The sequence below is a fragment of the Panulirus ornatus genome, chromosome 28 (genome assembly GCF_036320965.1).
Source record: "Panulirus ornatus isolate Po-2019 chromosome 28, ASM3632096v1, whole genome shotgun sequence".
Classification (NCBI taxonomy): domain Eukaryota; kingdom Metazoa; phylum Arthropoda; class Malacostraca; order Decapoda; family Palinuridae; genus Panulirus; species Panulirus ornatus.
Genome location: NC_092251.1, coordinates 21,176,613 through 21,189,224, shown reverse-complemented (window position 1 = coordinate 21,189,224; position 12,612 = coordinate 21,176,613). Strand labels below are relative to the sequence as shown.

Genomic DNA, 12,612 nt, shown 5'->3' with positions numbered 1-12,612 from the left:
TCACCATGAGTCATACATACATTAAATAACCTTACCAACCAGTCAACAATACAGTCACCCCCTTTTTTAATAAATTCCACTGCAATACCATCCAAACCTGCTGCCTTGCCGGCTTTCATCTTCCGCAAAGCTTTCACTACCTCTTCTCTGTTTACCAAATCATTTTCCCTAACCCTCTCACTTTGCACACCACCTCGACCAAAACACCCTATATCTGCCACTCTATCGTCAAACACATTCAACAAACCTTCAAAATACTCACTCCATCTCCTTCTCACATCACCACTACTTGTTATCACCTCCCCATTTGCGCCCTTCACTGAAGTTCCCATTTGCTCCCTTGTCTTACGCACTTTATTTACCTCCTTCCAGAACATCTTTTTATTCTCCCTAAAATTTAATGATACTCTCTCACCCCAACTCTCATTTGCCCTTTTTTTCACCTCTTGCACCTTTCTCTTGACCTCCTGTCTGTTTCTTTTATACATCTCCCACTCAATTGCATTTTTTCCCTGCAAAAATCGTCCAAATGCCTCTCTCTTCTCTTTCACTAATACTCTTACTTCTTCATCCCACCACTCACTACCCTTTCTAATAGCTAATGTTATATTGCCATCTGCATAAAACAGAAATGAAGTAGGGAATAGAAAAAAAAGATACAAAATGGTGTAAATACAGCAGAACAACAAATGAAAAAAAAGATTATTTTGATATATGATCTCTGTGTTATGAAATCTTTTCACTTTCAGAATTTTTATAAAATTTTTGGTCCTTCCTATTTTGCTTAAAAGAAAATTTTGATATTAGGCATTATGATTCAAGATATAACTATTGTTTACCAAAACTTATCATCACCTTGTTTTTCAGGCATTGACAAAGCTTGACCAGGCCGAGGTTCAAGTAGCAAGCCTTAGTGGAGAAGGAGCTCAGCGCCTTTCACTTGTGCTAGGTGTTGTAGAAGAAGCTGTCCAGCCTGCACTTACAGAAGGTTATGCCATCCTTGAGGTCACTGGTGGCCGAAATCAGCCTCATAACATGGTGAGAAATATGTTTTTTATTTAAGTGAATGTTTAGCTGTTTTATTCATATGTTTTCTGACACAAACATTAGTAGCAAGTCAGGCAAGAGGAAATTTAGTTAACAATGATTTGAGATTAGATGGAGAAGAGATAGACCTTGAAATACTTATATAATTGTGGAAGTCCATGTTTCTACTTAAGCACAAAATGTTTGTGATGAATGATTTTAGAAGCAGTATGTAACTTATTCATCCTTTGGAATTGGGAATGCAGTAATGGTAGTAATTGAATGAATCATATAAGATAATCATAACCCCTCTTATCTGTTCCATGATGGGCAAATTCAGAGCCAGTAGCTGCCTTTCCTTGTAACTCTCTTCTCTCATTTCAGGAACCATCTTTATTGTCCTCTTGTAGACCTTCTTTGTAAGATGTTATATTATATTTTTTTCATTTTGCTTTGTTGCTGTCTCCCGCGTTAGCGAGGTAGCGCAAGGAAACAGACGAAAGAATGGCCCAACCCGCCCACATACACATGTATATACATACATGTCCACACACGCACAATATACATACCTATACATCTCAATGTACACATATATATACACACACAGACATATACATATATACACATGTACATAATTCATACTGTCTGCCTTTATTTGTTCCCATCGCCACCCCGCCACACATGGAATAACTACCCCCTACCCCCTCATGTGTGCGAGGTAGCGCTAGGAAAAACACCAAAGGCCCCATTCATTCACACTCAGTCTCTAGCTGTCATGTAATAATGCACCGAAACCACAGCTCCCTTTCCACATCCAGGCCCCACACACTTTGCATGGTTTACCCCAGACACTTCACATGCCCTGCTTCAATCCATTGACAGCACGTCGACCCCGGTATACCACATCGTTCCAATTCACTCTATTCCTTGCACGCCTTTCACCCTCCTGCATGTTCAGGCCCCGATCACTCAAAATCTTTTTCACTCCATCTTTCCACCTCCAATTTGGTCTCCCACTTCTCCTCGTTCCCTCCACCTCTGACACATTAATCCTCTTGGTCAATCTTTCCCCACTCATTCTCTCCATGTGACCAAACCATTTCAAAACACCCTCTTCTGCTCTCTCAACCACATGTTATGTTTCTTTAAATGTCTTGACTAAACTTAAGGTGCATATTCTAACTTAGGTTTACTGTAAGTTTATTAAACAGTTCCTTATCCATTTCCTTAACTACAGTCCTGATGTGAATTCTGATATGAAATGTTGCTTTAATGGTAGATTAGGAACTGTGTTTACTGTTAAGGTCCTTTCATACATAGATTCATTTAGATTCTTTTTTACTAGCTTACTGTTATATCAAGACCATCTTTCAGTATATCCTATTACTGTGTATTTGCTTGGCATGAACACCATAAATCTTGTATCAGATCAGTTCTTGAGCTTATCTAAATCCCTTTGTAAGTTGATGAAAAATTTATCTTGGTTTACTTCCCTCATGACTTAAGGATCATACATAGAATCATTCAGGTATTTCAGTCCTTCTGGCAAGTCATTAACATAGATCAAAAATTCAGTGAAAACCCTTAGACTGAGCTGCTGCTGGTTCCCCCAACCCACCTAGAAAGACCTCTTCTGACATGTGTCTTCTGTTTTCTTCCACTTAAATATTTTTTGATGATTTGTAGTAAAGATGGCCATAGACCTAGTGTTGTTAACTCTGTAGTGAATATGAGGAGGTGGTGAAGCAGATGGCCTTTGACCTGGTGCATAAAGTGAAGTGAATTTAGGTTTATTGAGGATGTAGGAAAGCTGCATATGGTAGTGTCTTCCTTTGTTGTAAATGTGATGCTAACTGGTAACGCAGAAGGAGACACATTGCATTTGCTCATAAATTTTGACATTTTTGATGTCCTGTTCTTTTTGTTTTTTTTGTCTTTGTGAAATTACACTGGTCATGTCTTTTGACTCCAGTAATTCTTTCATTTGAATTTCTTCCTTTGTTACCATTTCTTATATTGTTGGAATTTGAACTTGAGTCCAAAAATGTGTGCGAGGGAGGGAATGTGAATTGAAGCTTTGGCTTCCTCTGGTTACTTAATTTAGGGTGCAAAGTCAGTAGCTAAGAAGCAGCATGGTAGTGTTGGAAGCTTTGCTCCCTTTGATAGACTTGACATTAGTTTAGGAAAAGTGTGAGTTGAAGGACTGTATGCACTTAATCATTCCTGAGTAGATATGAATGAGTTTAAGATAACTGAATAATCTGATAATCTGTTCCCCATCTTTAGGGTATTTCTTTGGTGGTGGAGGAATTGGAACGCCGTCGTAGTCACCTGTCTTCCATATGTGTATTCTCAACAGAACAAATTCTCCAGCGCACAGAACTCTCTAATGCCTTCCTTGAGCAGTATAACACGGTAAGTGTCAGTTCTTTATATAAGGAAAGGTGGTTGAAGCATTTGTTGTTAGATGTTGACTAGATCTTATAGATTTGTAGCTTTTATCCTGATTAACGTAATGCAATTGCATGTGTTTAGATTTAGACAATGTGATATAGCTACAGATTTATAGCTCCATCATCTAATATAGGGGATGATACTCTACCATGCTTGAAAGATTGCTGTAAAGGGAACCTAGATGTGATAGTAACCAACACTGAGTATTACGTCATAGACACTGACAACTCTCCAACCTCTGGAATAACCTGAAATGAAATCTAAATGTAGCAGGTTTTAAGACTACAACCCATACACCATTATGATCATTTCTTTTTTGTCATTTACAAGAGCATATCACACTAAAGGTTTTGCCTGTTCATGTTTGTGCTGCTATTCCTACTCAGAGAAAAAGATGATTTCACATGAATTCTCTCAGACAACTTTTGAATTGCTGTCTCAACTAAGTTAACTTCTGAAAACGTGTTAAAGAGTTGCCAAAGAATTTTTTTCTTAGATAAGATCTGAAAGCTATCCCTGGGGATAGGGGAGAAAGAATACTTCCCACGTATTCCCTGCGTGTCGTAGAAGGCGACTAAAAGGGGAGGGAGCGGGGGGCTGGAAATCTTCCCCTCTCGTTTTTTTTTTAATTTTCCAAAACAAGGAACAGAGAAGGGGGCCAGGTGAGGATATTCCCTCCAAGGCCCAGTCCTCTGTTCTTAACGCTACCTCGCTAACGCGGGAAATGGCGAATAGTTTGAAAAGAAAAGAAAAGATCTGAAAGCATGTGCTGCAAAGAATGAGAATGTTTCGAAATGATAGTTACTGTAACATGCATATTAACATGGAGAAGTAGAAATAAAAAATTTGGCAGGAGAAATGAGAAAGTTGAATGAAGGTGAAGCACTGAAAAATAACATGGAAAATAGAGATATCTTAAGAAGGGTGTAGAGCTTTATACTACTGAACAGTGTCCACAAAGTCCTTTTCTGTTTGTAAAGATTTATCACAACCAAGTCAAAGAGATATGACTTTTTCCTTTTAATAAAGTGTTTTGCATTCTTCAGTACACCTCAGTGTGTTCACCATTAGTGGCACGTACCACATCCAAACAGTATTACCCTGGCACTTGGAGCAGATGGACTTATAGGTGAAATGTTGAAAAGTGGAGGAAAAATTGTGACAGAGTGGATGCATTTTATATGTAATTTATCATGGCAACAGAAGGTTGTGTCAAAGGATTGTTTCTTTATTCAAAGAAAAAGGTGCCAAGGATGTATGTAGCAGTTGTAGGGGAATAAGTATGTTAAGTGTTCTAGGAAAAATATATGCAAGAGTGTTGATTGATAGAATGATGGAAGAGAATGAATGCAGAATAGTGAGGAGCAAGAGGGTTTTAAGAAAGGTAGGGGTTATGTGGATCATATTGTAGGGGTTATGTGGATCATATTTTTGTGGTGAAAATGACTGTGGAAAAGTATACTGGAGGGTAAGAAGCTCTATGCAGTTTTTATGCATCTGAAGTAAGCATAGGATATAGTTGAGGGGAATACTTTATGGAATGTGTTAAGTATATGGGAGATAGGGGGACAACTGTTGGATGGTGTGAAATCCCTCTATAGAGTAGCAAATGCATGTATAGGAGTGGATGGAGAGTTGAGTAAAAGTTTTGGTATATAAGTGGGTGTGAGGCAGGGCTGTGTGATGTTACCCAGGCATTTTAACATATATGTGGATTGAGTGATAATGGAGGTGACAGCAAAACTGGGAGAGGGTAGAATGGAGTGTGGCGATGAGGTATGGTGACTAGTAACAAGCCTGTTTATAGATGATAATGTGTTGTTAGCTTAGATTGAAGAGGAGTTGCAGAAGTTTATGTGTTTTATGATGTGTAAGCATAGGCAGTTGAAGTTAAATGCGAGTTAAATTTAAGTAATGGAGTTTGAAAGGAAACATAGTGAAAATATAGATTGTTCAAAATCCTGTAGAGTGAAAGAAGAAAGTGTACTAACTGTGTTATAGATATGGGGAGAGAAAGACTGGAAAAGGTGAGAAAATTTAAGTATTTAGGAGCTCTTGGTTAAGTTTGATGGTATGGAAGGAGAGATGAGGGAGAGAACAATATGGGGTAGAAGGGTCTTTGGTCTCCAATTAGAATAATGAAGGGTAGAGGTGTAAGTAAGGAACTGAAGAAAGGATTAAGGGACAGCATAGTCCTCCTGACACAGACCTATGCAGTTGAAGCAAGGATATGGAATGAGCCGCAGTGGTCCAAAATTCAGGCTGTGAAAATAAGCTATTTTTGACGAGTATGTAGTATGGCTAGATGGAATGAAGAATGAGAGAGTGTATGAGAAATGTGATATGGCAAGGAATGCAAGGGAATGAAATGTGAAGTGTTAGAGTGTATGAAATGTAATACTTTAGGATGGTTTGGGCATGTGAAAAGAATGCAAGATGGAGAGTTTACAAGGAGAGTGTATAATTGTATGATTGAAGGGATTGGTGTGAGAGTACGACCACTTATGACATGGGGAAGTAGAGTGGAAGAGTACTGGAGGAAGAGAAATGGCAGAAGAGTGCTTAGAGGCATATAAGGACCGGAGTAAGTGGAGACTCTTTTACTGTGGCCACCCCCTTGATGGGAGTTCCTGGAGGGAATGGCTATCAGAGATGTAGAAAGATAGATAGATAGTTAGCTACTAAAGTGCGAGAATTGGAACGTAGGGTGGGCAGTCAATGGAGGTGGTTCAGTATGCAAAGAGACATATACAAATGTGTGATCGCATGAAATAACTGGAGATAATTTTGTGCAGTTATTCCGTAGGAAAACAGATGGAAAAAAATCTGCTGTAGATGACCTCAGCTTTAGAATGAGGGAACATCATATCCCTCTGGCAAGGATATAAATAGGTAAAGAATGCTGTAAAATGTAGAGAGTTATTAGAGCAGTAGCTCAAAAAGGAAGATACGTGTAGTTAGTTGATATGTCGTGACACATCAGAGTTTGGAGATTCAGGATCAATGAAGCATGCAACAGGTGTTTGGTTTTAGAATAAGCACAATCTTCTTTTAAGTGGAGTCACAATTGTAGGTTATTGTGGAGATATATGAGGAAATTATGGAGATACCATTAGACATTTGTATATCCAAGAGAAGTAAGATACCTGGAGAGATATTCATTGAATGTATAGAACAAATTAGATAGAACAAATGTAGATAACATGAATGGAAATAGAGTCACATTCAATAAAGGCAAGGCTATTGGAGTGAAATGGGATAAGGTGAGTGTGTGGTGCACGCAGGAAGAATGTAATACTAATGATGTAGCTTAATTTCATTTAAGACATTGTAAGATCAATGTTCCCTTTCTCCCCATATGTTAACAACAGAATAAAGCAATACAAATAGAAATGGATCATTAGAGTAATTATTAGAGTGATAATAGTTCTCTCCTAATTTATAATTTTTATATTAATAATTCTTGTAAAGGTAATCTTTCACAAATTATATGATTGCAGATTGAATCATGGCTGGTTCGTATTGGTGATGCCTTCCTACAGGGACATCAAGATCCAGGTGGCTCCCTTAGTCTTGCCAAGGACTTCCTTCACCTCCACCAGACACTTAGTCATGATGTTACGGTTTGTATTCATTTGTGTATACTTTTGCTATGTATTCATCATTGTGGATTGATTGTATACTTACTCAAAGGATTGCTTCAGAGAGTTGTTATTACAGATTCATTGAAATATGGTTTTGCTTATTAGTGCTGTAAGAAGAGCATAAAACTCCTCAAAAATTAGAAAATGACTTTCTTAAATCATTATTGCAATCCCATTATACAGGAGAAGAAAAACGAAATCAGTGCCCTTAGAAATGTCCTCGAGAAACTCTTACCCGACTTATCAGCAGAAGAAGGAGAAAGTTACCAAGAAAAGATGCAGGCATTGCAGGATCACTGGGCTACACTGAAGCAACTTCTTGGTTAGTTGTAATTAAGAAACTACTTGCATAATTTTCAAAATGCTTAGTACTGGCAGAATGTACCTCACTAATGCTGTTGAGGGAAATTTGCAGTTATATGTTGGACATTAAGATTTAGTATATTTTATAAAAGAATTACCATCTGGTGATTATACATGGGTATGCATTCTGATGAAAATGTTGATATTCACAGATCTTCGTATTGTAATTAGTGAGAAGTATGTGAGGTTCCATGAAGATGCTGAGGCTGTGAACAATGAGCATGAGGCCCTTGAGTTACTCCTAAAGGAAGCAAAGGGTGAAGATCGTGGAGCTGAAATAGAGGCCAAATGGGAACAAGTTCAAAAGCAATATCTTGATCTTTGTAATACAGGAAAGGACTTCTGTCAATATATCAAAAATGTAAGTATTGAATGGTTGTATATAGATTTTCAGAAAGTTTTATTGTTTTTTCCTCTGTTACTTTGTTTCATCAACAATGAAGTATCTCTTGGATATGTTAAAAGTTAGGTACTTTTTAATACCCCAACTAAATAGTGAATTATCTCAAGCTTTCCCCTCCCATCACTAGCCACTAACTCAAGGTATTGGCAGCTCACTCATTTTAGTCTCACCTTATGAATTGTTAGAATTACTAACTTGCTTCAGGGAACTGATCCACCCAACTGCACAGAATTCTCTTGGATCATGATTAGACGACATCTTCAGGGAGTCTTATTTTTTCCAGCTTTACGGTTTCTTTGGGGTAAAGTTTACTGTAAGTATGCTATGGTCAGACCCATAAGATGTACTTATTTTTACGTTCATATTCTTCAGCTTGTCCCTCTATTTGGAGGAAATCAGGGGCCCTCGCTGATCCTTGTAAGCCAGAGGATCCTTCCTCTTCAGTTTGGTTGTAGAGCTCTGACTTTCTTACTTCACAGAATGAGATGGCATTAGTAGAATGTGTTTTTAAATTTATTTCTTTTCTGAGAGGAATTGAACCTGTTTTCTCAGTTAACTGTGACAGGATGACCTTTCTCTTTATTTCATGGAGACCGTTTGCTCCCATCTGTTAGTTATCATCACAAAGGAAGATATGTTTTGTTTAATCTCACATTCTCTGTTCTACATCCTTTTTCCTGAAAAGAGTTTCCCCTTGATCCCAAGCAGTCCCAGAAGAAAGCAGGATGACAGGATGACCTTTCTCTTTATTTCATGGAGACCATTTGCTCCCGTCTGTTAGTTATCATCACAAATGAAGATACGTTTTGTTTAATCTCACATTCTCTGTTCAACATCCTTTTTCCTGAAAAGAGTTTCCTCTTGATCCCAAGCAGTCCCAGAAGAAAGCAGACAAATGATCTCAGTATTCTGTAAGAGTCTTGGAGGTTCGTGGTAGACTAAGGCTTTTCTTTGACCTTTGAGACTGCCTCTTTCCTGTAGAGAAGTTTTTGCAAACCCTCATTTGTTTGTTGTACAGTGAGGACTTAAACTCCTTCCTCACTTTATAAGACCAGACCTTATTATGGGCTGTTTATAGCAATATTTATCTGTGAAAATGTTTAGTCTGTCCAGGATGTTTCTCTTGAAGGGTCTGATGGGTAAGGTAGGTATGTAGTTCCTCTTTTTGTTCTGAATCATATTTCTCTAAGACTTATGAAGTTAAATGGTGTCTGGATGCCTAAAACCATTGTTTGTTTATTTCATCTTCCTTCATCCATACATCAAAAAAATTTGCTCAAAGTCACAGCAAGTATTTCTACATTATGCAAAACCTTTCCCTTAGTGACAGAGCACTAAGTTAAACTGGAGTTTAATGGGAGAGTCAAAGGATATGTCTTGGAGCAGCTTTCAAGTCCCATCATAGAGAATTCATTCATACTGTTCGTGTTCTTATATGGCCCCCATTTTTTCCTCATGAGACCATTCATAAGGTCATCTAAACTAGTTCCTGTAGAACTGTCAGTGTTAAGAAAGGCTTTTAATCCTATCTCCCAAGGAATGTGCAGTGAGGATACTGCATGTTCAGTACAATATCACATTAAAAGCAGTTCTAGGAGGTTTTCCTATCACCTCTTATTCCCTTTAAAAGCAAGAGCTTCATGCATGTAAGCCTAATCCTGTTATAGGCAGGGGTATCCTTTTGATGCAATCCTTTTGAAGCCTTGAAGTTTGGCCTCCAGACAACTTCTTTACAAAATAATTCATTGGTAGTCAAGAGTTGACTCTAGAACTTTTAAGATTTCTGGAAATTCCACATGTTTGTGTATCTGATGTTGATAGAGGTCTAGGGTGGAGGTGGAATTGTCAGCTAACCCTCTCTAGGAAAACTTTAGGGTAATTAGAGTTCAGCTTTTATAGGATTACATTATGGATTTGCAAGCACATTATAAGGCCTGTGATCCAGTCTCTCTCTCTCTCTCTCTCTCTCTCTCTCTCTCTCTCTCTCTCTCTCTCTCTCTCTCTCTCTCTCTCTCTCTGGGAATCAAAAACAATAAATGAAATGGGATTTGTCGTAGCTGAACACTAAAATCCTGAAGAGAATGTTCAGTTGACTGCCTAATCGAGCATCCTCCACTACTTCTAGTAGAACAGCTGTAATATAGCTCTGGCATTTTGGCTCACCTCAGAATAAGGGAACTTTTTGGCTCTCAGTTTGGTTCCCCAAATCTGATTTTTGAAGCTGATGCCCCTCAGCTTGTGCTTAGCCTCTTAGACTAAGGGAGTACAAAGTAGCCAAACTAGACCATTGATTTTTGACTGCCATCAAGAAGCGGGCTTATTTTAGTTTGTACAAATCATGCTAAATTCAGTCAGAATTTACATGGTCAAGAAGAGATAGATGTTTTTAGGCAATTATCTCTCCTTTTTTCTCCAGGGACAAAACTCTGGACAATTCATTTTCTATATTGACTGTTTAGTTCCAGATCTTGTTGTCTCTAAGTAAGCTAATACAATTTCTGAGTAAGTTTAGTATTGCGGCCCTGTTTAGGCTGCTGGTCAAAAATTTTACCTTTTGGGTAAACAGATTCTTTTGTGCTGTAAGCAGAGATATTCAGAGAATGCTTCCCAGATAACTTTTTGAATCATTATTTTGGTGGGTTGACATAGAGAGATCCATCAAAAATCATACAATGGAGACTCCCAAATTCTTGTCTAATGGTCTGGGTTTATGAATAAGATCAAGAATATTTGAAGGGATGTGGACAAAGAAGGAACAACTTGCTCCACCGTTTTTATCTCCCAGAATATTCTGATTGTATTTGTGATGGAAATTGCTATCATTGTCTGGCATTAAAGAGTAGAGGTTCATGAAAAGTCTTCCTCACTTAGAGTAAAAAGAAAAACTGTGGCAGCATTCAGAAACTCTCTCCATTCTTATCCTTAAAGGTATGCAAGATCTCCACAGATGCTGTGTCAAGATTAAATACGATGCCAACACCATTGTCTGTATGTATGGATGCTTTCCAGGGAATTTTTTCCAAGGAGTGGTCCCCCAGCTTGATCCTGTCTTCAAGGCAGTGTGATAATCCCACTATATATCTCTCCAGTTTTTGCCATGCGGACAGTTGTAACAGTTTTTCTGTTCATATTTGGAAATATCGCAGGCTAATGCATCTTTTTCTCCCTGTAATCACATGGAAAATGTCACAAAGCAAATCTGCTGAGCCCTACTTGGGATTATCTGCAATTTTCTACTTTAAGAGGTTGATGCTTTCACTATTAAGTCCAAATGAGACTTTTTAAATGCATTAGACATTTTACAGTTAAATACTTTTATGGCAGTTTGCTCTTTTTTATATAGCACAAGAACAATCTTCATATTGATCCCTTATGGGTTGCTCTAAAAAGAAATTAGATTTTTAGTTACGTATGAAATATTTAAGTTTGTAACTTGTACTTTTTTTTTTTTTTTTTTATTCTCCCTAAAATTTAATGATACTCTCTCACCCCAACTCTCATTTGCCCTTTTTTTCACCTCTTGCACCTTTCTCTTGACCTCCTGTCTCTTTCTTTTATACATCTCCCACTCAATTGCATTTTTTCCCTGCAAAAATCGTCCAAATGCCTCTCTCTTCTCTTTCACTAATACTCTTACTTCTTCATCCCACCACTCACTACCCTTTCTAATCAACCCACCTCCCACTCTTCTCATGCCACAAGCATCTTTTGCGCAATCTATCACTGATTCCCTAAATACATCCCATTCCTCTCCCACTCCCCTTACTTCCATTGTTCTCACCTTTTTCCATTCTGTACTCAGTCTCTCCTGGTACTTCCTCACACAGGTCTCCTTCTCAAGCTCACTTACTCTCACCACCCTCTTCACCCCAACATTCACTCTTCTTTTCTGAAAACCCATACAAATCTTCACCTTAGCCTCCACAAGATAATGATCAGACATCCCTCCAGTTGCACCTCTCAGCACATTAACATCCAGAAGTCTCTCTTTCGCACGCCTGTCAATTAACACGTAATCCAATAACGCTCTCTGGCCATCTCTCCTACTTACATAAGTATACTTATGTATATCTCGCTTTTTAAACCAGGTATTCCCAATCATCAGTCCTTTTTCAGCACATAAATCTACAAGCTCTTCACCATTTCCATTTACAACACTGAACACCCCATGTATACCAATTATTCCCTCAACTGCCACATTACTCACCTTTGCATTCAAATCACCCATCACTATAACCCGGTCTCGTGCATCAAAACCACTAACACACTCATTCAGCTGCTTCCAAAACACTTGCCTCTCATGATCTTTCTTCTCATGCCCAGGTGCATATGCACCAATAATCACCCACCTCTCTCCATCAACTTTCAGTTTTACCCATATTAATCGAGAATTTACTTTCTTACTCTCTATCACATATTCCCACAACTCCTGTTTCAGGAGTATTGCTACTCCTTCCCTTGCTCTTGTCCTCTCACTAACCCCTGACTTTACTCCCCAGACATTCCCAAACCACTCTTCCCCTTTACCCTTGAGCTTCGTTTCACTCAGAGCCAAAACATCCAGGTTCCTTTCCTCAAACATACTACCTATCTCTCCTTTTTTCACATCTTGGTTACATCCACACACATTTAGGCACCCCACTCTGAGCCTTCGAGGAGGATGAGCACTCCCCGCGTGACTCCTTCTTCTGTTTCCCCATTTTAGAAAGTTAATACAAGGAG

General features: G+C 38.4%; 1 protein-coding gene across 1 annotated transcript in view; it reads left to right on the top strand.

Moving 5' to 3' along the window:
• Nucleotides 1–12,612, top strand: part of LOC139757885 (uncharacterized) — a 686,077-nt gene that overhangs the window by 362,051 nt on the left and 311,414 nt on the right. Inside the window, 5 exon segments of the mRNA XM_071678807.1 lie at nt 868–1,038; nt 3,313–3,441; nt 6,981–7,103; nt 7,308–7,446; nt 7,640–7,848. Coding sequence (XP_071534908.1) covers nt 868–1,038; nt 3,313–3,441; nt 6,981–7,103; nt 7,308–7,446; nt 7,640–7,848 — 771 coding nt within the window.